Source organism: Mixophyes fleayi, chromosome 9 (genome assembly GCF_038048845.1).
Source record: "Mixophyes fleayi isolate aMixFle1 chromosome 9, aMixFle1.hap1, whole genome shotgun sequence".
NCBI lineage: Eukaryota > Metazoa > Chordata > Amphibia > Anura > Limnodynastidae > Mixophyes > Mixophyes fleayi.
In genome coordinates this window covers 81,215,443-81,241,550 of record NC_134410.1, presented here as the reverse complement: position 1 = coordinate 81,241,550, position 26,108 = coordinate 81,215,443, and the positions used below count along the sequence as shown (strand labels likewise).

Below are 26,108 nucleotides of genomic sequence, written 5' to 3'. Positions count from 1 at the left end.
AATCTACTGATCATAGCAAATTCCAACACTTATCTGATATCAGTATCCAAAATTAAATATTTGGGTATATGGCTTGATCCTAACCTTTTATTTTGTTAAATTTGGTTTGAATTTAGACACCTTGACCTCCAAGATGTATTCCAAACTGGGCTTGCCATATAAAAATAAATCCTGACTAACACATATGGTCAGAAAACACATCACAACAGCTAACAATAATTATTGTCTATGGGGATATAGTGTATGGTATAGCCCCCAAAATCCACATTGGCAAGTTTAATACTCTTTACAGCTGGATCTGCTGTTTTTTGTGTGTAATTAAAACACACCACTGTGATATGTAATTAGTGGTTTGTTTTAATTTTGTAATCAGATCTGTCTCTGGAGGCCATATGTAGAGTGTATGTTTGTCCTTAAACAAAAATTCTTGACAGGTTACCCAAGTACTTGAACAGACTTCTTATCAGTGTAGTTAATGGCACATACTACCGAAACTCTACTTACAGAAGCCTGGTAATGGTTTCCAAATTCAATAAGGAATTTGGATGCCTTCAATTAAATAGTCTGTTTTAAAACGTCTTTTATTTGGCTCTATAAACATATTTGTAATTGTAATGTTTAAATTAGTGTGTTTGCAATTTGGTCACAACTGTGTATAATGTGTTAAAGACATGCTTGCTAATAACACACTCATGTATTACTTTCTGGAAAAACACTGTATAAATAAGTAAATTCAAATAGATGCATGTTTTTGCCATGTGTAGGTTTATGGATAAAGACTGTACTCCAATATTGATACTTCCTACAGCCTATGAAGGTTATATAGATTGACATTACCCTGACATTCTACTGCAGCTGTGTTAAAGAGTAAAGTTTAATAGAATATTACCTATATTCCACAACTTTAGGACAGTGCATTTCTACAGGGCAAGTATTTAAGCCTGTAACTCATACTCAGTTGGCTTACATAGAAAAGAACCTTCCTCCTCAGTTGGCAATATGCTGCTCTGTGTGGAAGAGAGTACTATGTCCATATAGGGCTACACATAAACATGTTGGTTATTGAATCTATAATCTTCAGCTTTAATGTGTAGTAATATTATGCAGTAAAGGTCTTTTACAAACTGCCCCACTTTTCAAACACATGCTATCACCTGTGGTGCCATAAGGGTAATTTTCAATGGTTGGTTTTCCGTAGTAGCTAGTGGACAAAAGGTTCAAAAAGGGGGAGTATCTACAAAGAAGCCAACATGCCAGTAGTGGCCTGTAAGAAAGTAGCACAAATACTAAAGTTTGTGTCTATAGTGGACTACAGCAGGCATATGAGGGCAGTACACTATACTGACCTGATGCTCAGTCCATACCTGACTCTGGGAAAAATAAGGTCCTAGTATAAAGAAGTAGTTATATATCTTCTTAAAATGGGAGAGTACAATTCATTTGTGATCTACAACAGCAGGGATTCCTATCTGAGAAACTAGATGACAATTACAACTTATCTAATATATGAATCTAATAGTATACTCCAGTGCAGAAGAGTTATAAGAAGTTAGCAGAATAACTGTAATATATTTGACAACATTCTGGTCATTAACAGAAACAAAAATGGTCTACAAAAATGCAGAGTGTCTGCTAAAAGAGAAATAAAGATCAATATTTTGCCCAGAGCTTTGATGCACCACTCGGTATTTCATTTTTAGTATTGGTCTTTTTTTCCCTTTACTTTTCATATGCATCAATGTTATGTCTGTTGCCTCCACTGATATCTAGCTTCTGCCTAATTTATTAAAGAATTGAAAAAATATATATTTTTTAATAATCAAGAAAAAAGCTGAGTGTATTTCAATATAGCTGTCTACCTTTTAATTGATTTTCAAACTGCCTCTCTGTAAACTTGTCTCAAGTGTTCAAAAGTGCAGTGAAATTCTGGTTCTGGTTTTCCCTATAGCAGGAGAATCCCTCACCGCTGATCTCCCTGTCATAGTAGAAACAGTGCAGGTTTTCTAGCGCTGGGGCTGGAGGAGGATATTTTAGAGATGTGGGTTTGGTTCTAAAACGTCTTCATGTTTTGGTTTTGTTTTGGTTTTGCCCAAAAATCCTGAAATATTTGGTTTTGGATCTGGATTTAATTAAAAATTGTGAAAAATAGGAAAATTATGGGATTTTGAGCTGTTTTTGCTCCTATATTACTACTTGTAGCATTAACATTCTCTTCACAACTGCCCAAATTTTCTCTAATTTTGGCCAAAGTGTGCAGTCAGCTAGCTGCTAAAATTAGTGACAGAGTAGCGGCAAAAATACACAGCAGTTTACTAAACGGTACAGTCAGCATTTCTGCTTTAATTCTCCTTTAGTTCAATTCTCACAAGTCAACGTTTCGGTTCTACATTTGGACCTTTGTCAAAACAACTACATAGAACAATAGCAAAGCCAGATATTAAAAAATAATGTAGTTACCTGACTTCTTATGTAATCCCAGATTGTCTTAAGTTGCAGCTCATGATTCATCAAAGGATGATAGTCTGCATATAAAAATATATGAGGCAATGACTCCCTTGTATTTTCAATGAGGCACTCCAAACAATATGCATTCCACCCTGGAACGCATATACTGGAAGTGCCAAATCTGGAAGTACATAAATGGATTTTCACTACAACAACTAAACACAGATATTCCTAGGTGAGTTACTGGGACACCTGCCTAGAAGGTGTGTATTCCCCATGAGTACCTAAGACATGTACCAAGCAGGTGCAACAATGCACCTCCACTATCAAAACCTCACTCCGTCGGGATGAGTTCCAGCTTGGAACGCATTAACCAGAAATGCAATGACACACTTCCTGTATAAGAAGCGTTTTGGTTCCATATTTTCCTAACTTTCAGATTCTATTTCAGCGCGAAGAAACGAGTTGGGTTTTGTATCTACTCGAAACCCCAATTTTCAGATCTCTCGGATTTCTCCCAATCTGAATTGCTCATCTCTGATTTAATTATTATTTTATTTGTTTATATTTGCAACTGCACAGTGTGGGGCTATATCTTTATTACAAGTGGCAATTGTATGTGTTTGAAAGGTTTTATTTCCTTACCTTGAATATGATTGGAAATGTGCTTCTCTGCCAAAGTGCCAAATGGAAGCACAAAACCAATCCCATTAAAATTATAGGAAGAGACCTGATATGAACCAGCAAGGAATGCCCATGAAATGATCCCTTCACTTCATTCAACATTCCTGCCCTCTGCCCCTGCAAACTGCTGCTCCTCTGCAAATGTGCTCATCTGTCTTTGTATCCTGGAGGAAATCGAGGTGTACTTGATTGAATGATTGAGGTGCATTGCAGGTCCATAGCTGAGTGGCCTCTTTACACCAAGTAAATGACCTATACTGAATACATTTTAAATCTGTTACTCTAATTGCCCGTATTACAGGACTCACTGGTGAAAAAAATATATAATTTTAATTTTTTTAAACCAGCTTCCAGTGAAGTTCTAAATTTTCAAGGCATTTATAAATGAATACATTGGAGGAAGGGGTTTACTCTGCAAATAGAGTGTCTGGAAGAGTGTTTCTGGTGTTTTTACACTGTACAGGCTTTACATTTGTGATAAACATTAAACAAAAACGTTAATAAGAGTAAATGTTGCTGTTCCCACCAGTGCATTATACATTTTAGAATGCAAGACAACTTATTTCTTGTGTCCACACAAACACGGGAAGTATCTAAATAAAGTTTGTATCATATATCTACCATTGTATTAGTTTCTCATTGATAAAGCCACTGAAAACATTATTTTTTTATAATTAAGAATTTTGTTCACTTTTTCTTTGAAATACATAGACAATAAATTGATTTTTATTCCACCGTACTGCCAAAAGAAAGCCCTATCTGACGACAAAAAAATACATAAATAGTTTGGGTACCCAAATGGTACATTATTCCAATGGACTACAAACTTTTTCAGTTTAAGGTACCCTTAGGATCTTCAAAATTTTTTCAAGGCACCCCTAAGCCAAAATAATTACCAATTAGTCCCCCTCCTTGCTTACTACTGGCCCTGGCTGAGGCACCCCTGTGAGATCTCCAAGGCACCCCAGGGAGCCTAGGCGCACAGTTTGGGAACCACTGAATTATTCTAAATTCAGTAAACAAATAGTTAAAGTGCAAAATTTGAGCATTGGATTTTGCACTATTCAAACAGCACCATCTAAAACATCTCTAATTATTGTCTGTTATTTTAGCTGTCGTACTAAGTGTCTAACTATTTTTGCTACTGCAATCCAAATGCAAACTATATAAAGATAGCACTATAGCATGTTATGGTAGGTAATGTGTTAGTGGAAGGTTTCATACTTCAAATATATTTTATTTGTATCTGAGTACTAGTGGAAAAAATATAAAATACTAACAAAATTCTTGATTCACAACTGTCGTTTATTCCCCACATCAACTCTATATCTAAATCATGTTACATACACCTAAAGAACATTTCCAGAATACGCACATATCTGACACAAGACACCGCAAAAACGTTAATTCATGCACTCATCATCTCCCGCATCGACTATTGCAATTCCCTCCTTACTGGTCTTCCCAAAGTCAGACTTGAACCCCTACAATCTATTTTGCACGCAGCGGCTAGACTGATTTTCCTTACAAACCGTTATTCCTCTGCTGAGCCACTCTGTCAGTCTGTACATTGGCTGCCTGTATTTCAACGAATCCAATATAAAATTCTTCTACTAACATACAAGGCCATCAACAAAATTGCACCGACATACATTTACTCACTTGTCTCGAAATATCTCCCTACTCGACACCTCAGTTCTGCACAAGATCTACATCTCTCCTCCACTCTCATCACATCCTCCCATTCTTGGTTACAGGATTTTTTCCGGGCTGCACCTACTTTGTGGAATTCCCTCCCACGCACAGTAAGACTTTCCTCTAGTCTTCAAACCTTCAAGCGTTCACTGGAAACCCACCTCTTCAGACAAGGTTATGATATTCCTCAACCATCATCTTAATTTCCCTAGATTACCCTATTACGCAAGACAACAACCTTCTGACTAACATTGCAACACACACAGCCCACTCAGTACTTTTACCTTTGCAGTCTGGCTGGTCCATTGTGCAATATGATGTAGCACATGCCCTTGTGTTTCTAACTCCCATTGTCCTATAGATTGTAAGCTTTCGAGCAGGGTTCTCTTACCTCCCTGTCTTTATGTATTACCCAGTATTGTCTTATTAATGTTTGTTCCCAATTGTAAAGCGCTATGGAATTTGCTGGCGCTATATAAATAAATGTTGATGATGATGATGATGATGATGAACAAAATGATTAATCATTAGTCTATAGCATGGATCAAGCCTTGTAGGAAGTTTTCTATAATACGTCATGCATAGACTGGAAGCAAAGGAGGACACATAGTATAACATTTATAAAAGTAAGGATCCAATTAATTAATTTGCAAAGTTGCTGCTCCTGAGTGCTGCATATTTTACAATTTTGCCCTACTTGAAATTCTAAAAATGAAGAATTTCTCTCTCTGGCTCAATAACTTGCTCACCTTAGCAAAGTAATTGGCAGGCAATGACCACTTTAAATCTTTAAAAGGTATGTATCTCATGGAATAAAAAACATGAATGGTTTAGGCACTAATATTACGCTAAACTTTAGGGTATGAAATGTAGAGTTGTCCCATAGTGGTGTACATATGTAAACAGAAATTCTGATTGAAACTTATAACAGCTGACAGTTTGTGGCCCTAAAAGGCTGTTTAATACACTAGCAACAAAAAGGTCAAAATATGCCCTCACTATACTGAAATATCACTGAAAGTGAAAGCAAAATATTTAAGAGGACAAAGGACAGTGATTAGGTAAAAAACTATATTTCACAATGCAATAATACACAGACATTAATTAAAGCATTTCACATTATCAAATAGGTATTTTAACTGGAAATAAGGGGGTTAAATTTATCTCTGCTTGTTTTCTGGCAGTTCAATAAAGTTTTTCCACATTAGTTGCTAGGATACGTATTCGATTATGACGTGGGTGGATGCTAAGCAGAAACAGGGATCAGACTGAAAGAGAAAGAGGTGTTAGAAGAGATGCCATACATTTGTCACAGTGGAGGAGAAGGTGTAGTAATCACCCCATGTAATGACAGTGCAGAAAGGTCTTATGTTTACAGTGGCCATTTTAGGACATCATGATTTGTTAAACCCGAACATCATTTGTGCTCAGAATGAAATAAATGTTTGATGTATGAAAGGTGAGTATGAAAAGATGTGTGTGACAGTGATAAATGACAAGCAATGTGTGATGAGGGATGAACTTACACATGAGTGATGAAGAACAGGTGATAAGTTTGGGCTCACTCTCAGATGATGAACACCAGTGACCAGGCTATAGTGCTCTTCACTTATAGCAGCCCCAGGGCTAGCAGAAGCTCCATAAGCACACTAAGTGCCACCTCCCCTCCAAAGTGGTGCCCTCAGCTTCGTAGCATCATCATCATCATCATCATTTATTTATATTGCAGATTGGAGGTGGCACCTTCTGCGCCTCAGTATAGGGAAAGTGGCGCTGGGATATAACATCATAGCACATACTTGCCAACTCTAACCGGAATGTCCGGGAGACTCACGCATTTTGCGAGAGTCTCCCGGACTCCCGGGCGAGTGTGGCAATCTCCCAAATTCTGCCCACTTCACTAGGAAGTGCCCCACTTCCTAGTGAAGTGGGCAGAATTAGATCCCAAACACCGCAATTCACTGTGAATCGCGGCATTTGACCCCGCCCCCCGCTGTCAAATGACGAGGTTGCGCCATGACGTCACAGGGGGCGGGCCCAAAATGACGCAATTTTGGCCCTCCTGCCCCCCTCACGCCCCCCTCCACTGGCTGGCTCCCGGAAGGGAGCTAAAGAAAGTCGGCAAGTATGTCATAGCATAATGCCACGCTCTCAATGTATCACAAACATTCGAGAGGCAGCAGCTGGCAGCTTCACAGGCTGCTGCTACTCCAGTTCCAAAGCCAGATTAATGGGGGGGCCAGAGTGCACATGCCATGGTCCCCCTCACAAAGAGGGCCCCCGGCCGGCAGGATTACCTGTGGTAGTTGATTCGCTGTTATCAGCATGAATTTGTCCGCAAGTGACACGATGCGCACATGTGTGCTTCTTCTAATAGTGCGGAGGACTCGTCTGACCACAGCCCACAGCAGGGAAAGGAGTCCAGTCTTGTCTCTTACACTCTACGAAAACTGAGTTATTAAAACCAAAACTATATTTACAACAGTGTCACTTATGCCACTGTGAATACATACACACACTCAAGCACACACACACACTGGTTGAAATGGGCCAGTATAGGGTGGTATGCCATGGCTCCACTGCTCTTTTGACTAAAGTGACTGAATAATATACTGTGCTCCCTGACACTGTCTCCCTCCCTGTGTGCCTGTATTGCCAGCTCAACGCATAGTCTGCAGGGTGCAATATGCTGAGGATGCTCCATGCTCCTGCACCCTTCCTTCCTTCCAACCCGGTGTATGCCGGTTGTGCAGTGGAGGGTGCCTGTGATTGGTGTATGTGATTTTTGAGCACAGTGTAGATCCTGCTTCCCGGAGAGCCACGCAGCACAGCACTGCCTGAAGGATATGTAGTAACCACAGAATGGTGCTTAGAACGATTCAGTGTTTGAATGTCTCACTCCTCAGCATGTGCAGTGCCAAGAAGGCAAAAGTAATGACATACAATAAGTTATTAATTACACAAGTAATTTTGCAGTGCTTACCATATAAATAACATTATTAAGGTTTGGTCCCTTATGTTTTGTTCCGTTTTGAAGTTTCTGTGTGTTTTCTGGGGCACCCAAGGATCTTGAGAAAGAACCACATGGTACAGTGATGTAAACGTTTAGGATTGGGGTGAGATTGTACCATTGTTGCCATTCACAAGGGGTTAATAATGAGAAATGTCTGGGAGGCTCCTTAATGTGGAGATCTTCACTTACAGTTGAAATGACATATTTCATAATCTACTATTATTGTACAGATAACTGGCTATGAAGAAATCAGAATATTGATGGCAAGGCTCAAAACAGTTTACATGCAGTGGATGTCATAGCATCCTTTACAGTGAATAAGTAATAATTCACTAATTATGTGGTGTTGATAACCCAATCAGAGGGTTTGGTGTAAATGTTACTTTGGCACTATTATATTTGGATATGTGTTAAATATATATTTATTTTAAGGTTGAATTGGTCTGACTGCCTCTTTAATATTTACCACCTACTTGTAAGTCTCACTCTCATGAATGATAACACTATGCTCTTAATTTTAGACCTTAAGGGCCCATCTGTCTTAAGTGCCCCGGGTCCCCCATAGCCTTAATCCAGCTCTGCCCAGTACTTGATGTCATTCATTCAGTGTTTTAAGCCACCCTTAAAACTTAGTATCCTATGCGACCGTCTAGGTGCACCTAATGGTAGCATGGACCCCAATCAGACCACTTTCCCTAGTTGCATTTACCAGTTCTCAGTTGTACACAGGATACAAGTCAGAGGTGTTATCAACATGGGATTAAGGCTAGGTACACACTGGAGGTTTTTCAGCCAATTATTGGGCCAATCACCTGATAAACGACCGCTCGGGCCACATATCGCGTTAGTGTGTATAAGCACATGATGAACAACAATCATTCCAAAAAGCTGATTGTCATTTCATTTGGTTGGTTGTACTGTTTAATAATCTCGCTCCAATCACCTTCCGATCATGTAGTGTGTCTGCACTCACAATCACGATCTACATAAAGTTTACAGAGTCATGGTCTTTTCAGCTGATGCCGAAAATGAACATGTCCTGGTGACTTAAATATAGAAAGTGCTGTAGATGGAATAGCTTGTTTATTCGTTCTGAGACTGAAAATTTAATTTCAGAGTCACAGAAGCAAACGAAATTCGTAAGGACATGTGGATAGCTTTAACAAGGCGGTTTTAATCGGTAATGAATGAACGAGTGACTATTGTGCTGTAATTCTCTAAACAACTAGAAGACCAGATGAAGAGCGATCGGACCTTCAGTCATTGGTAAAATCGCTGTAGATAACATGTCGGTTGGAAAATACTTCAGTGTGTATCTAGCCTGAGAGTACCAGACCTAAGAAATGACAAGAATAAAATTCTAGGTTTTAAGTTCAGAGACACTGAGGGTGAGGTTAGTGTCAGGCCATTTATAGCAACAGTAGGGCAGATACACCAACAAATCAGTATTCAGGAGAACAGTCTAAATTAAAAGCTATGTCTGTGTAAGTAGCCAATGTAAATGCACCCGAAGAACAAGAGTTTTTAGCAAATCAAGGAACACAAAATTTGCAAATGTACATTTATTTTTCTGACTTGATTAATAAAAAAATTGACATCTATTTATTATAGAACGAAAATCCCTATCTCCATCTAAATCAGGTGTCTTCTCCAGAGATAGGGATTCACCCTGCAACAAGGGGTCACTGGCAGCAAAATTTGGCGGGTTTTAACTGCGAAAGCTTTCCCACACTGGGAAGCATATTTAGCAAGTATCCTCCCACATCAATCCTTCTTCAGAAGAAAATATATGAACATATGCTTTATTCCTAGAAAGCATTTTTTCAATGAACAATATTTTAAGAATAAATTATGGGGACATGTGATAAGCAGCTATAGAAAGTGAGCTCTATCACCCTATATATTAATAAATAGACACCTTAGTGAAAGAGGAGCTAAAGGAGCCATTTTATTGAATCGATCACCGGTCACCAAAATCAATGAATTACCTTGTGACACTTGTAGATCTTTAAAAATATCCATGGAAGATGAGTCCAAGGGGTATATTTACTAAACTGCGGGTTTGAGCCTATAGCAACCAATTAGATTCTAGTTATCATTTATTTAGTACATACATTCTACAAAATAAAAGCTAGAATCTGATTGGTCTTGTTGGGAATGGCAAAAAAAGCAGTTGACCCAAAAGGGATTTCTTTTTACCTTTACACTGTTAAATGATATGAGAAAGGTAACAATGAAGAGTACTCTCAGGCTGAATTGTGCATGCTCATGGGTAATGTTCCTGGGTGCACTGTTACTTGTGGTTCTTCTTATTCTTTGACCTTGTCTGCCCTGGACGCTGCTGAAGAATTATATAAGAGTTTGTCTACAAGCTTATTAAATTCATTATAATGCAAGTTATCATACAAGTTCAAAGTAGGGTGTTGAGCTTACAGTGTCTAATCTTGGCTCAAATAGTGCTGCTATCAAATTGACCCTAGTCTCCCCCTCTGTGTGTGTGTGTGTGTGTGTGTGTGTGTGTGTGTGTGTGTGTGTCTGTGTGTCTGTGTGTGTGTATGTGTTTATCAGGTAATTTACACTTTAAGCACCAATGGGGGCAGGGACTTATGTGAGTGAGTTCTCTGTACAGTGCTACGGAATAAGTGGTGCTTGGTGTTATATAAATAGTTGATAATGATTATGTTTGGCTGGGGTTAAAAAGGTGTTAAAGGAGAAATCTGATGAAAAACATGAGGTGTGTTTTTATTACCATAAATCATTGTGGCAGGCTATAAGAAAGATCTTGGTATTTCCCATTTCTCATTGGTTTGTTTCTTCAGCCTGCTATTAATGATTTACAGTCCTTGTTCTGCACAGTGTCATGGACTACCATGGCAACCACAGTCACATATCACATGATGAAATTAGCAGAGAGGCTTTGGAATGCTCCTCTAAGCTCTGTCTGCTCTATGTACTGTAAAATCCTCCTCTTCCCCCTTCCCACTCCTCTTTCACATGACATGCTGAGTGCTTTGAGTCTGTGTCTGTGTAATTGGCAGATATTTTTTTTTGCAACATCCAAAGACATTTTTAAAAGGATATAATGATTTGTGGAATGATAAAGAAAAATGACACATGCATATAAGGCACTTAACTAGCTATATTTACTTATAGCATTATTATGTTGTAGCAACATTTCTCGAAAGGTAATAGTAATATTGAGAGTATAAGATTTGATGCCTTTTACAGCCCCAAAATCTGTGCTTTGGCAACTGTAATTTATAGTAGTATAATAATCATCTATTTATATAGTGCCATTAATTCCGCAGCACTATAGAGAGAACTCACATCACTCCCTGCCCCATTGGAGCTTACTCCCTAACATACACACCCACAGACCGAGAGAGACTAATCTCAATTTAGTAGCGGCCAATTAACCTACTAGCATGGTTTTGGAGTATGGGAGGAAACTGTAGCACCCAGAAGAAATGCACGTAACCACGGGGAGAACATCCGAACTCCATACAGGTAAGAACATGGTTAGGAATTGAACTCATGATCCCAGTGCTGTGAAGCAGACGTGCTAACCACTAAGGCACTGTGCTGCCCAATAATAGCATAACTTGTAGATATGCAAGTGTGAAGGTGATGTGGCTCTTACTTAGCTCTGCACCCGTAAAAGTCCAAAAACATGTGCTGCTTCTATCTATATTTTGGCCAATCTGCCCTTTAGCCTGTACCCATTAACATAACAATAAAAATAAAGAGAAAATAAAAAGGTGTTAAATTAATGCAGTGCACAATGCCACATATTGCACAACGATTCCCCCCTCAAGTGCTGACGGTATATTGCATAAAGATTCCGTCCTTAAAAATATCTGCCCATATATCGCCCAGGGATCCATCCCAATTTCTGGATATGTTCCAAATTGCTGTACACAGTGTTTCACAGATGTTCCCCATTGCAGGAGATGTATAAGGCAGAGCTTTTCACCCTATGAAAAATATGCCCTTTTGTTCCTGTAGAATGCATGCCTGATTCCAAAGCTATCTACCATGGGTGCTAGATGTTTGCACTGCTATCTATGTTGCTGTTTTCTTTCTTTTCTTATTATTACAATGCTGAGAGATGCCATATGCTAATATATTGATATAATATTATGCTGTTAGCTATTTGCTCTTTTGTAGGACTAGGAGCATGATGTAAGATGGAAACATTCTCAGGCTTGACAGCTTAGTGACTACTTAATCTTATGGGTTAAGAGCAGCATTTTAGCCAATCGAGTGAAGTTGTCTGGGAGTAGTAACAGAACCCACTGGGATATTGGGTGCAATGCTCAGGAACAATGGGTGTGCCAGGTCACCCTAGAGTAAAGTCCTATGGTTCTGCAATACAGAAAAAGAGGCAATACTTAGGTAATCAGGTTTACATTTTATCAAAGGAACAAATTAATATGTGTGAAATGCCCTCTTTAAAAAGTTGCTACTTCTACTTATTAACTTTTTGATAGATCTTTTATCCCAGAAATGCAGTGCAACCAACTTCAACCATGGAAACAAAAATAATTTTTCACCACTTACATTTAAATCGATAAAATACATTGCAGCTCTCCAAAGTCCCAATTGCTTTTAATGGGGGAAACAGAAATCTAAGCAAAATACATATATAATAACTGCATAAGTAACCAACAAAATATGGGACCCCTGGTATACTTACCATGATGCTTCATTCCCTGGAACCTCCTACATCTGCCTTAGCCCAGCCCCCCCTCGACACCTGCCCCTGGACCCCCACCCCATTCCACACCCCACATAGTGGTACTACACTGTTGCTTTCACTATGTATATTCCTTTTCCTATTACCCATGTCACCCGGACACTTTGTTATTTATTGTTCAGTTGTATTTCTGTTGTTTGCCAATATATCTACACTAATTATTTGGTCTAAGTGTATGACTTGTATTTTGTACTGCTTTTCCCAAAAATAAAAAAAATCATAAATAAATTAACGTTAAATGCAAAAATTGCAATTTATTAATCTAGAAGACAATGCACATCGTTCAACTCCATAGTAACAGTCTGTATGGAAATGATTTGACAGGTCTGCAGACCTGCATTTCCATGCTGCTCCCTGCAACATTGTTATGGTTACATTCTATATTTGCTAGTTGCTTCTATAATGTGTTATCACAAGTAGCAGATTACATTGTATTAGAGAAGTAGGGGAGCTATAGAAAAATACTAGTCTGCAGATTTGTCAGATCACTTCCAAATAGTCTGGGAGCTGACAGCTGAGCAATGTGCAGTGTCTTCACACTGCTCAGTTTGGCATTGGAATCGGCAGCTATAGCACAGTATAAAGAAAATAATTATGGGGGTGGTCAAAAGGGATTTGTTGAGTCACATCATTATTTTGGATGGAAAATACCTTTAATGTACATCTGCTTCAAGGTACATACCTACTCTCCACTCTCGATAGAAGCTGTTGCAAATTCGAAGTGTGTGTGTGTTGAAGCAGAAAAATCTGAAGAAGTGCACTTTCTAAATGTACATATCACAATATAACCTTCTACCCCATTAGTACTACCCCTTTCTTTAAATCTAACTCTGCCTCATCTATAGCCTAAATAAGTCACGAGAGACAGGTGACATTGGGACAATTTATTATGTATCATTTTAATGTGCATGAATGGTTTTATAAAATTGCTCGGAGGGCACTAAAATATGCACTTCTTGGCCAAAATACAACATGAAGGAGAAATATGTGTCTTACTAAAAGTAAAGGACAAGACCTGAAGATCGCCTATTCTGAGCCGGTGCAAAATTCAACTCCTTTTGTTGAGTGAAAATGTCTATGTGCCCTTTTGTACAGCAAAAAGATACCTGTCACGGGTCCACGTCACAATTCTGCAGCAGGAATGGTAAGGAACGGGAACCAGCCTGAAACTAATACAACTCCCAGTAAGGCTCGGAGTCTAACAAGGAGGAGGTATTCACCAGGGACCAGCAGCAAGTTGGTTTGGACTTAGCTGCACCTACTTGCAGGTCGCAGGCCTTACTGGAAGCGACCAGTCGAGATAATAGGGAGACAAGCCACAAGAGTAAGTAGGTTAATCACGAATAGCACTGATGATAAGTTGCAGGGTATAGCCAGCAGGTTATGCAGGAACAGGGAAGAAGCGCTGTAGAGTGTCAGCTCTGCGGACGACTGTTTACCACTAGGATGGCGGCAGGAATACAAATCAGCAGTCAACAGGTTACTCATGAATAGCGATGATATGTTGCAGGGTATAGCCAGCAGGTTATGCAGAAACAGAGAAGAAGCGGCGTAGAGTGTCAGCTCTGCGGACGACTGTTTGCCACTAGGGTGGCGGCAGGAATACAATTCAGCAGTCAGCAGGTTACTCACGAATAGCGATGATATGTTGCAGGGTATAGCCAGCAGGTTATGCAGAAACAGAGAAGAAGCGGTGTAGAGTGTCAGCTCTGCGGACGACTGTTTACCACTAGGATGACGGCAGGTATACAATTAAGCAGTCAGTAGGTTACTCACGAATAGCGATGGTAGGTTGCAGGGTATAGCCAGCAGGTTATGCAGAAACAGAGAAGAAGCGCTTTAGAGTGTCAGCTCTGCGGACTACTGTTTACCATTAGGATTGCGGCAGGAATACAATTCAGCAGTCAGCAGGTTCACTGGAATTGAGGAGCAGCAATACAGCGAGTAGATAGTCAGCTCTTTGGAGGAATAGAGCTGAAGCCAGGAACCCATGGAAGGTACATGAAGATCAGGCACTGACAACAGGGAGGAGGTGCCTTTTAAAACTTTGGAGCCAAAACTCCAACCAATAGGGAGAGGGACAGAGGAATTGACAGATCGGGCATCTTGGACACTTGCGCCTAAAACAGACTTTGCGTCCGACTCTAAATGAGGTTCATAGTGTATATGTCCTCACCATCCCTTAAGCTCGTTTCAATTTTGTTTATCCTGCAATATGAAATCTGCAAAAGTAGGTACGCATTTGCGTCTTCTCTGTACTTAGCAAAAAACGTCCACACTGCACTTAACACCTCCCTTTAGCTTGTGCAAGCTTCTTCAACACTGCAAAGCTGTGTGCATTTGTTGAGATGTAGGCACATTGGTGCAAGAAACGCACAGTTACCAAAGCTGCTCCTTTGCTCTTTTGTGCTTTGTAAATTAATTCTGCTGTGTGTAGTTAAAATGTGAGCAGGAAAAGCATCGCAAGTCACAACAAAATAATAAAAACAATATATTACTGTACTTTATAATTAACTAATCTACAATTGACAATTTATTTCTTTTTAAACAACACCTTTAAATTCGAATCTTGATAGTTTCCCTTCTTCCTAATGATATTAGAATTTGGTTTATTTGTTGAGAATAGATAACTAGAAACATTTCAAATGCTGCAATGGAATTCGTTGTGAATTCTCACCTATGTACAAATGAGGCAATTAATGAAAATGATATAACTAATGAGCTATAATGAAGCTATATAATGTGTTTTTGCAGCTTTCAAAGTGTGAGAGGAAGCACTTGTATAACAATGCTTGCTGATTGTGCAATGATGTGGGGGAAAAAATTGTCCATGTTAAAATGCACTAAAGAGCCCTATGGATTAGTCTATGCAAACTTAGGGGTATATTTACTAAGCTGCGGGTTTGAAAAAGTGGGGATGTTGCCTAAAGCAACCAATCAGATTCTAGCTTTCATTTATTTAGTACTTTCTACAAAATGACAGCTAGAATCTGATTGGTTGCTATAGGCAACATCCCCACTTTTTCAAACCTGCAGCTTAGTAAATCTAGCCCTTAGTATGCTACTGAATGGACATTTGATTCCTGAGCAACTCATTTGGACATGCTCACCAGGCTAGTAGCCATCATTCTATATGTGGGTAGCATGGAAATTGTACATTGCATTTTGAGCCACCAACATTTTACTGTACAGAATTGCTTATAGTGAACAAGCATTAAACTAATAACATAAATAGAAAGGAAAATGAAATTGGATGTCTAGATGGTCCAATTGGCCTTATATAGCATTCAACATTCTATATGTCATTGTATCCATTTTCATCTCCAAGTTCTATTACATGAGGTATATAATACCCGCTACACTGGGGGATAGTTCCACAAGTGTAAGGTACTTTTGTGGTTTCTGGATATGAGAAAGCTGAAAGATGCTAATTTAGTATTTTGCCTACAAGTGATTAATGTTTCGATATTTCACAAGAACAATTGTTCATTGCAAGAGATATCAACATATATCATCATAAAGCCTGCAATGTATAATCTGGAAAAAAGAGGTCACCATATATTGGAAACTGAGCTTTGTGTGAGGCTTTATCACACTGGAGGAAAATGCTACGTTATGTGAAGGAAGGAAACATAGGGAGGGGGAAACAATAGTTAGGAGAGACGTTTAATAAAACACCAGGTTCCTGCTCCCTTCCTCTCCTCCCCCCATGATTTCTCTATGCGCTTGAAATATCCCTCTAGCCGCTCTCAGAAAGCAGGACTGATGTTCAGAGAAGACAGTCACACAAAGTGCAGTAAATACATATAGAAGACTTTCCCTGCCTCTGTGCATCTGATCTCAGCTAATGTCTGTTGTTCAACAAGGGCCTGACCCTGGAAGAGTCCTACAGAACACAAGGATTTATAGGGTCACTGGATCTTTACAGAAGGTTTATGGCCAAATGGTAACATTGAGACAGGAAACCGAGTGGACAGCACTGCAAAATGTTTGCTGGAGTGTAGCTGTACTCATTCATACATGCCTTATGTATTTGTTCTCTTTCCTTATACATCACTATATTTAAATGGATGTACATACCATATGCCGTAGTCCTTTATTTCTTATCTTGTTATCATCTTCTGTCTGTCTATCTATCTATCCATCCACCCCTGTCTATCAGTAAGCACAGGAGAGAGAAGGATGCACATTTGAACAGCTGCCCTTCCTAACAGGATCCTCCTTTTGGGGATCTATCTTTGGAAGCTAAAACAGTTGAAGGAAGAGCAGTGGACTGGGAGCTGTGGGAAAACCTTTGGAATTTTTAAATACTACAAGACTTTTGGATTTAGTAGGTATCTAAAAGGATGGATAAAGCATTAACAAGTCTCTCACGTGGCAAAGGTAAGAGTCTGTCTCCCCAAGAGCTAGCAATCGTATGACATACAATAAATAAGACATAATTACATATACATTCTAATAATTGTATTGATTGGATTTCACAATAGAAAATTTCATATATTAGTTATCATTTGCTTAATAAAAAAAAACTTACAACAAATCAAGCTGTGCATACCTAGGTATCCTCAGAATCATTACGTCTGCTATGCCTAATTACAAATCACAATGCACAGAATATTGCAAGCATATGGGGGTAACATGTTTGCTTCATAAAGCCAGGAGAAATAATAGTTAATATGCATTTCTATGATAATTAATCGAAAATAGATGCTTAGTTACAAAAGCTCAATTTTGAGAAATTGGTATAATTGTCATATGAACAAGTTCTATTGCCAAATAGTTGGGTTGCACAGCACACGCACAAAAACGTGTTATTACAAACTGATAATGTATTGATAATATATCAAGATAAGTTTATGTAATTTTTGTTAAGAAATAAGCTTGTATATATGTATTTATTTATTTTATTCAGAGAAAATATAAGAATATATACGTTCAAATAAAATCAATGGCATGCTGTATGTTGCATATCTGGTGTAGCAGACACCTGAGATATATATAAAGTATTTTAATTGTGAGTTTTGAGAATACAGCAGTAAAGAGAAATGATATTGCATAATGCATTTCACTCAATTTTTGATAAACAAATGGTAAGTAAATATCTGCTTAGTTTGTAACCTGTATCTGTGGTGTTTTGGGCACTGTTATAGAAACACAATATTCATCTCAGTGAGAATATGCTGGATACATGAGAGTTATACTGTATTAAGATCTCCAAATATGATTAACTGCCATATATTACTTCAAGCGAGGTGTTGTAATAATTCTGCAACGATCCTACTGTCTGTTAAGTTATATAAAACTCTTATATGCTTCAATACAGATATTGCTACCATGGATCAATAAGTCCTTTTTGGCAGTAAATAATGTGTTTGTGTAAATTAACTACTTGTTTGCTATAGTAGATCTGTTTAATCTTACTAAGCCACTGTTGCTTGCACTCAAACACATGGAATGAATAGTGGGTGGCATGTTTAGCTCATCTACAATGACATCACTTAAGCAGGATGTCAGTGAAAAGTGTCAAGTTCTGTTGCCATAGCAATACTTCAAGCTTCTTACTGGGCTACATAGATTGTTAAAGTAAAGGACACATATAATACATAGATCTGTTTTACACTGACGTATTTCCTCATTAGATGTAATTTGTAGCATTTTGTCATATATATATATATATATATATATATATATATATATATATATATATATACTGTTTGTATATATGATTTTCAGGTCATAAGACACATACACTCATACATCTAACTTGTCCTGTTGTCCTGGTTTCTCTAATGAGAAAATCACAAGCATCAGTGTGTAGTTATATAAAACCTAAAAATAGTCTATAGGACAACGTGTAAATTCAATATATTGCAGGGTAAGGTGCTTGGGAGATGTAGAGAAGGTGCGGTACCTCTCCTCTTCTCCAGATTACAGAACCTGGCAGCAGATTGAAATTACAAAAGTACAGTGCAGTTACCATAGTAAAGAAAAGGAGCAACAAAGATAATAGAATAAAAGGAAAGCACTCCGTTGTTGTAAATGTACAGCGATGCTTTTAACTTCATGCCATAAGATGCATACGTTTTTATCTCATGGTCCAAAAACATAGGATAAATAAAGTCACTGAAATATACTTAGACTGAAGAATTATCTCAATAACTGCCCCGCTGTCCTGACATACCCCCTGCCCTTTACTCTTTTTTGATTGTTAATTGTTTTCATATTTTTTTCTTCAACTTATGTATCCAAAAATAATCAGCATTTATCAACTTGTCAATGTGTCTGTACACAATATTGAGGTTATTTATAAAACTCAAACAGCTGAGGCACAGTGCAAAATCCTGGTAGTGTGCCTAGATTTTGGTTAGAGCACATAGGCTTATGGAGCAAGATAGTGGCATTTGCAGAGGAGCAGAAATTTGCACCAGTTGATGGGAGAACTTAGGGCATTCAGATTGACTTTCAGGGGTAAATGTATTAAGCTGAGAGTTTCCAGCGGGTTTGAAAAGTGGAAATGTTGCCTATAGCAACCAATCAGATTTTAGCTCTCACTTATTTAGTACATGCTACAAAATGATAGTCAGAATCTTATTGGTTGCTATAGGCAACATCTCCACTTTTCAAACCTGCCAGAAACTCTCGGCTTGATACATTCACCCCTCAGAGTGAGATTATTGATAGACATAGATGGGTGAAGATGGCACACTTTTAGCATGAAGTTTTAACACAAGTTTTTAATCAGTAAAGATATTGGGGGAAACGCCATTGGGAAGGCCGCCCCCCCACATGAGAGAGTATCCTTGACAAAATCCTATTGTACGAAACGCGTTGGAAACAAGCATTATACATGACTAGGCAAGGTGCCGGAAGTGACCGAGTGACATCTGCATTTTCAATTGCGGTTCATCTGACTCACCTGGCTGGAAGAAGACGCCGAGTAGTACATATCGGACAAAAATCGCGTGGAGGAGAGAAGACCGGCTGTCAGTAAGAAGAACCTGACAGGGTAAGAACTAGTATTAGAGTAAGAGATAGAGTTCAGAATCCTCTCCAGGAGCACCGCAGCGCTAACACTCTGCAAAAATGGCTATAACATTGCTGTGTGCATCGAAGTAGCACATTTATATCCTATCATTCTTTGATATTACAAACTTACAGTTCACATTCTTATTAGACTTACCCAGTTTGGCAGCAAAGGTGCTTATTGTGCTTCTTTAACTTTTCATAGATGGATACTTTTTGATAGGAGCAGCATTAGTATTTTCAGTAACAGTGCCTATTGCTAGCTATCATCATCCAACACTTTTAGCATTGTTTGAAGGGGTGCACCAGAAACTGATTTAGATCCTATAGGGCCTTAGGCAACATACTGGTTTAGTGCCCCCTTTCACCCTTTGACAAAAAAAGAACACATAAGCTGATGATGATGATGAAATAGGTTTTAGTGATCCAGGCACCACAGTTATTCCTAGGTTACATAATCTGGAAAAAAGAGGTCACCATAATGGAGGTAGCTACGCAAAATAAAGTGATTTTTTTTTGTACCAGTTCTATGCTCTATCCCCTTCTATATGTCCCCCCTCTGCTTGTTGGGTTTCCTCCCAGACTGTAAAAACATACTGGTAGCTTTTTGCCTTCTGACAAAAAAATGGACCGTAATGTATGTATGTGTGTGTGTGTTAGGGAATTCAGAATGTAAGCTCCAATGGGGCAGGGGGGACTGATGTGAATAATTACATATTATATGTACAATACGGCAGTACTATATAAATAATAATAATTTATAAGTCAGAAATTCCCTACTTCCAAGCTTTATCAATGGAATCCATTTATGTTGCATTATAGTTAAACATTTCTAAATATTTAATGATCCAATCTCATGGAAAACATAATGTGTTTTTTAAAAACAAACTACTCTGGCTTACTGTAAGAAGACACATGGGGCTAGATTTATTAAGTTGCGGGTTTGAAAAAGTGGGGATGTTGCCTATAGCAACCAATCAGATTCTAGCTATCATTTTGTAGAAGGTACTAAATAAATGAAAGCTAGAATCTGATTGGTTGCTATAGGCAACATCCCCACTTTTTCAAACCCGCAGCTTAGTAAATCTAGCCCATGATGTTTCCTTCTTACTTTCTTTTTAAGCTGCTATTGTTGATTTACAGGTTGCTATGTGTCATGGGACTACCATGGCAACAACATGGCATATGAAATAGTGAGCAGGGATACTTTGGACAAGACCGTAACTAGGGCTGTTCCAGAGGGGCAACCACAAAGGGTGCAAAGCTGGAGAGGACATTGGATAAGGAAACTGTACTTTTAATTTAATTACAGTTTAGGGCTAGGAAACATCATTTTTACTTCCTGCCCCAAGCACTAACATTTCTATATATGACTCTGACTTTGGAACGCCGTTCTTCTCTGTATGTTCGTCCATAGCACAGTTCCCCCTTTCCCCGTTTCTCTGCCATCATGGACATGAACAGATGGCTCTGCCTCAGGGACCAAGATACTCTAACTTTGGGAATGGGCTTTAGTGCTGGAATGCATATAAGTCTCACCCACAAAGAGACTTAATTATGAAGAACATTGTACAAAAATGATTTATGTCAAACAGGTCTAAAAAAAATAAGCAAAAAAAATAAATATGTGAGATGGCACCATAAGTACATGTGCAATGATGTTATCATGGAAGTATAAAATATCAGACAGAAAAAAAGGTACAGTAAAAAAATGGGTTTTGCCTTCAATCGCTATTTAAATTTCCTAGCTTTTAATAGTTTGCTTTTTCTCTTCTAAGCTAAGCTAGCACAGACATATAACTGTCAATAAAGGAAATATAGACTCAGTAAGAGTGAGTCCCTGATTTAAGGGTAATATAATGCTTTAGGCACAAAATTCAAATCACACACAGCTTTGCACTTTGCCCAAAATTCAGGCACTTGTTGTCCATACCCTTAACACTTCCTTGTTGGAAGCATAAGAAAGATATGTTTTATGTAACTTAATCAATGTCACGTAAAAGAGACAATGTATAGGGCCACAGACCCGGGAGCATGGTGGGTAAAGAAGCAAGGAGGGAGACATAAACAGGGAGGCAGGAACTATGGGACATCAACCAGGAAAAGGAGAGAAAGGCACAGACAAAAACTGCTAGAGTGTGGGACAGGGAGCACAGACAAAAACCAGGGGGGAGAGAGGAACACAGACAGTAACAGGAGTGGAGAAGAGGAGAACAGGCAAAGAGAGTGTTCAAAGAATAAAACCCTGATGGGGCCAGAGAGGAAGCGCAGGTAGAAAGGGGGACATAATAAAGAAACAGAAAGGTGCAGACCTGAGGGGACAAAGAATGAGGGCAGGGGACAAAGACAAAACACAAGGGAAGAGGTGGAAAAAAACCAATACACAGGGATGAGAGAGCAACATATGAGACAAGGAGAGGGACACAGACAAGACAGAGGAGTGGAAGGGGACCACAGGCAAGATACAAGGAGGACAAACAGACAAGACCCAGAGGGCAGTAAAGACAAGATATGAGCAGGCATACAAAATACAGGGAAAAGAGTGCATAAAACAAGATACAGGAGAATTATGGTGTATAAATAAATCTAAAGTGCAGGAACACACAGGCAAGACACATTCAGTATTGGGGCATCATCATCATCATCATCATCATTTATTTATATAGCGCCGCTAGTTCCGCGGCGCTGTACAGAGAACTCATTCACATCAGTCCCTGCCCCATTGAAGCTTACAGTCTAAATTCACCAACATACACACAGACAGACAGACAGACAGACAGAGAGAGAGGGAGACAGACAGAGAGGCGAGACTAGGATCAATTTTGATAGCAGCCAATTAACCTATTAGTATGTTTTTGTTTTTGGGGCATATAATATATATATAGATATATATATATATATATATATATATATATATATATATATAGTTTGATCATAGTCAATAAAAGCAAAAAGGACATGAACAAGAGGAGTGAAATATGTGTAGACAGGACATTGCATAAAATGAATGGTCCCATGTAATCTCATTAATCAAGAAGAGGTCATACCAGTACATTGTAGAAATATTTGGGTCATTTCCAGAAGTGGTAGTATCTCACTCTGTAGTATCTTGATTTATACTTAGACAGTGGCTCATTGTAACAGATTCCCATGGATAGGTAGTTCTATAGTATACTGTATATTGACACTTGTAGTAGATGTATCCTAGCATAAGTTGTTGTATTACTGCCATAATCTCATTATGTTTATGAAACGCTATTCTACAGTGCTATGTGCCATTATTGCAATCAAAGGTATGGTTCACATAAACATATTTTTTTAAATTTGTGTGTAGAGGCCGATTGTGTAAATAAAATAAAATCTTATTTTGCAGATGTCTCACATCTTCAGGAAATGCATATTTTATTTATTTACATATAAAACTTTAAAAAAAATATTTTTAAAATGTTATAACAGACAGAGCACCCATAATACAAATGTCATTTTATTATTTATTATAGGCTTTAATACAATTATTTCTGGCAGAATTAATCAATGAAATGTATGATATTCTATGTAAGAAAAGTATTTGTTTAAATGATAATAATATTACAATTATTATTGGGTTCCTTGGCAAAATATTCTGGACATATTCTGGATATGCACAATTTTGATATATGATGTTCATAGAAAATGATTAACCATTATGATTTATATCTTAATTATCTAATTATTATGTCTTGCCAATATAGAACTGTTGTGAGTAGGGGAGCACCTGGGTCACAGGTAAGTAACACACAGGTATTCTCCTGGACACCTGATTGCTAATTACATACATAGGAAAATCAGTCTTGTAGAGATCGCTGTTTTCCTGCATCATAAAGGTGTCTGTGGTGAAAGCAGTAAACACTGGTGATGTCAATGTCACAGGAGGCAGTCTGTGTACTAATACATAAGCAATCAATATTAACAGGCTCTCCTATAACAAACTTGTAGATGATAAAATATATTTGAATTAACTCGAAATGAATCAAATAGTCAAATAAATAACTTTAATATATCCAAGAATATTATTATTAGAGATTATTTTCTCTCTTTTAAGTCCAATTTGTTAGGTTGCACAGTTAATTAAATAATCACTCATTTTTTCATAGTATAGTTTTAACATAGAGTTACATGCAACAAAAATAAATAAATATTCGTGTCAACAACATTATCTAGTATATATTGTAACTCTAAATTATCCCCTCAACTGTTCCTGCTCATCAGTTGTAACAACCACTTTTCAAATTACTTTTCTTAGCTTCAGGTTCTTTGCAAAAGTTAATGGTTTCACAAGCAACTCCAATCTTCTGTAAAATCCAAGGCAGTTTGAGTGAGAGTCACAGAGCGTCGCTGACATAAACTTTTTCATTAGACAAAGTGAATCGATACCATACTCTTCTTTGAGCCCTTTAATCCTGCACCATTGTCTTAGTCTGACTATAGTCTCATCTTCCAGCTCCTGCTTCCTCATACATACAGTGTTTGGCCACATCCATTTATCATTTAGCATGTACTTACAAGAGCCTGTGTCAACTACTTGTGTTTGCCCCACAGGCCAACACTTGCCAACCCTCTCCTTCAAGGATTACTCAGTTACACATCAGCCAATGCTTTCTTAACAAAGGGAATGGTGCCATTATTTGCCTCTTCTCAATAACTGACACAGCCACCCTCATTTAAGAGAGTGTCACAGCTTGCTACTGTCAATATTAATAACTTTCACTCACCACCTGGACAATCTAAGAGCAGTTGTTATGATAGCTATGCGTGGACAAGCAATAGTTTTAGGGAGGCTATATATATATGCCCATGTAACCAATTCAAACAACAGTTTTTGTCACTGGTGTTTCCTGCGTGGTAAATTATCTGGGTCTAGCAAGGTTCAAATACCATCTCTACCACCGTGTCTCGGTGTTAAATCATGTCTATAACATCCAAGTAACAAACTTGTAACAAAAAATGCATAAAATACACACACACAGACATACATATATTTTATTATTAGCCGAAACACAGATAAAACATCCAAAAAAGCAAAAATATTTGGTATCCCAGCAAACACCAGCAAACACAAGTCACGGAATAAAAGGAGGGGTATATTACACTGATTGATTTCATTTAGTGAATTAACAAGAAATTTATTCAACTATATTATAAATGTTACGAGCCGCGGCGGCTGGGCACCGCCGCGGCTCGTAACATTTATAATATAGTTGAATATTACCTGCGTCCCGGCCGTCGCTATGACGACCGGGACGTCACTTCAGCGCCGTGTCCCGGCACTATGGGGCAACCGGGTGCGTGCGCAGTATGTCAAACAAGCCTGTGGGCTGATTATTAATTAATTTATTAATTAGGCATAGGCTGAGGGCAATTTCAGACCTAGGCTCTGATTGGTCACATTTGGTATTTAAGGCAGGGAGGGCTTAGCCTCCCTGCCGGTTATAGCTCCCAGTTTTCTGCCTGCAACCTGCTCTGTGCTGTTGGTGTATAACCCTTTTGGATTGTCTTTGCCGTGTATGACCCCTGCCTGTACCTTGGATTTGCCTCTTTGCCTGTGACCCGGATTAATCTTGCCTGTGCCTAGGACCTCGCTATATTGCTCGTGACCCCGACCCTTGGCGTGTTTCCTGTTTATTTCTGATGGCAAGTGACCCCTGACCTTGGCTTTCATTTAACCATCCACTGCCATCTACGCTGCCTCCTTGCCTGCCGCTACAGTTTAGTATCACAAACTCACACTACATCTGGAGATAAGTCCTGGGGGCATCTGAGTACCGGTGAGCATATAAAGCTCTATGGGAAAGGCGGCTGCTAAAGGTGAAGACCTCCGCCTACTAGTTTTGTGAGTTTGTGTACTGACTGTCAGCGTAACAATAAACAGAAAGAAAAAACAATATCACGTTTGCTTGAGTACAGTAAAAAAGTAGTCTTCCTGGCCAAGCCTGCACAAAGTAAATGGAAAAATGGTGTGGACCCTGAGGTGTAAAATTGGCATAGAACCCTGCCAGCATAAGGGTTAAACAGCAAAGTCTGCACATAGCATGCTGTCACTGAGGGTCATATATAAAATCTGCGGACTTGTTTTTTTTATGTGGGCCAAGCACATTTGTATGGTGATGGTCTTTGGTAGCTTTGGAAAATAATCTGTGCCCAGTTTTGCAGGTTGGTGAATGCTCTGCACAGGGTGGAAACAGTAAAAACAACATCAAAATCTAACTTACTATCACTTTATGACCACTACTTTACATTACATTTTCAGTTTTTATGCTTTTCAGTTTTTCTCCTACAATACTCGGGCTGGCTTGCAAATTTTAGTCCAAAAAAAAGCAGGTGTCCCCCTAACCCACAGCCCAGCCAACCGTTGCCAATACTACTTGGTTTAGCTGCATCTCTGGTTTAAATTATTCATGAGTGTCAGTGGACATCCACAGTGTCCTTGTTGCATTTGTCACTTTTCTGTGTTTG

At 38.6% G+C, this 26,108-nt stretch overlaps 1 protein-coding gene across 5 annotated transcripts in view; it reads left to right on the top strand.

Annotated features, from left to right (window-relative positions):
- NHSL2 (NHS like 2) overlaps positions 1-26,108 on the top strand; it is a 290,614-nt gene that overhangs the window by 175,154 nt on the left and 89,352 nt on the right. Inside the window, exon 1 of one of the 5 annotated variants that reach the window (XM_075184584.1) lies at positions 16,373-16,976. The exons of the other annotated variants lie outside the window; for them this stretch is intronic. Coding sequence (XP_075040685.1) covers positions 16,940-16,976 — 37 coding nt within the window. The 5' untranslated portion in view covers positions 16,373-16,939. Of the gene's footprint in view, positions 1-16,372; positions 16,977-26,108 lie in introns of those variants that run through there. 5 annotated transcript variants of the gene reach the window in all.